The 668-nt window shown below is 72.3% G+C and overlaps 1 protein-coding gene across 2 annotated transcripts in view; it reads right to left on the minus strand.

Annotated features, from left to right (window-relative positions):
• The window catches only part of Bag3 (BCL2-associated athanogene 3), a 31,280-nt gene extending 30,742 nt beyond the window's left edge, over window positions 1–538 (minus strand). For both annotated transcript variants that reach the window (XM_013021975.1, XM_013021974.1), the window contains exon 1: window positions 70–538. In XM_013021975.1, coding sequence (XP_012877429.1) covers window positions 70–255 — 186 coding nt within the window. In that variant the 5' untranslated portion in view covers window positions 256–538. The remainder of the gene's footprint in view (window positions 1–69) is intronic.
• Between the last annotated feature and the right edge of the window lie 130 nt (window positions 539–668).

Here is a 668-nt window from a genome sequence, read left to right on the forward strand (position 1 = left end):
TCACAAACCGCGGCGCTCCCCCTTCCCAGGCCCGTCCGCCGTCGAGCGGGGGCCGCCGGCCCGACTCACCTTGGGGCCCTCGGGGGGCACGCGCGGGTCGTTCCACGTCGTGGTGCGGCTGTTGTGGTCCACGAAGAAGGGCCAGCCGGTCTGCGGGTCGATCTTGATTTCCCAGCCCGGGGGCAGGGGGTCGCGGTCGCCGGCGCCAGCGCCGGACGCCATCTGCACCATCGGGGAGTGGGTGGCAGCGCTCATGCTGGGTGGGGTCCGCCCGGGGCGGCCGGGGCGCAGGCGGGGGGTCTCGGGTCTCGGGTGCGGGCACCGCTGCGCGGCGGGAGGAGCGGAGTCCTGCGCGCCGCCGACGTGTCCGGGAGGCCGGCGCAGGGCACCTTTATGAATTAAAGGAGGGGGTGACGTGGCCGGAGAGGGGTGGAAGTGTCTGGAAATAGCCTCCGCGCTGCCAAAGGGGAAGGAGGAGATAAAGGGAGGCAGCAACTGGCCGGCTAGAAACTTCTAGCCCCATCCAGAGAAGTTGGCGGCCACCACGGGTTGGATGCGGAGCTCCGCCCTGAGTCATCGGCTATAATCGTGGCGCGGCGGGGCGGGGCCGGGCGGCTCGTGGGGCGGGGTCTGGGCGGGGTGTCTGGCTCCGCCCCTTCCTCCCCGGC

This window comes from Dipodomys ordii, unplaced genomic scaffold (genome assembly GCF_000151885.1).
Source record: "Dipodomys ordii isolate 6190 unplaced genomic scaffold, Dord_2.0 Scaffold58, whole genome shotgun sequence".
Taxonomy (NCBI): domain Eukaryota; kingdom Metazoa; phylum Chordata; class Mammalia; order Rodentia; family Heteromyidae; genus Dipodomys; species Dipodomys ordii.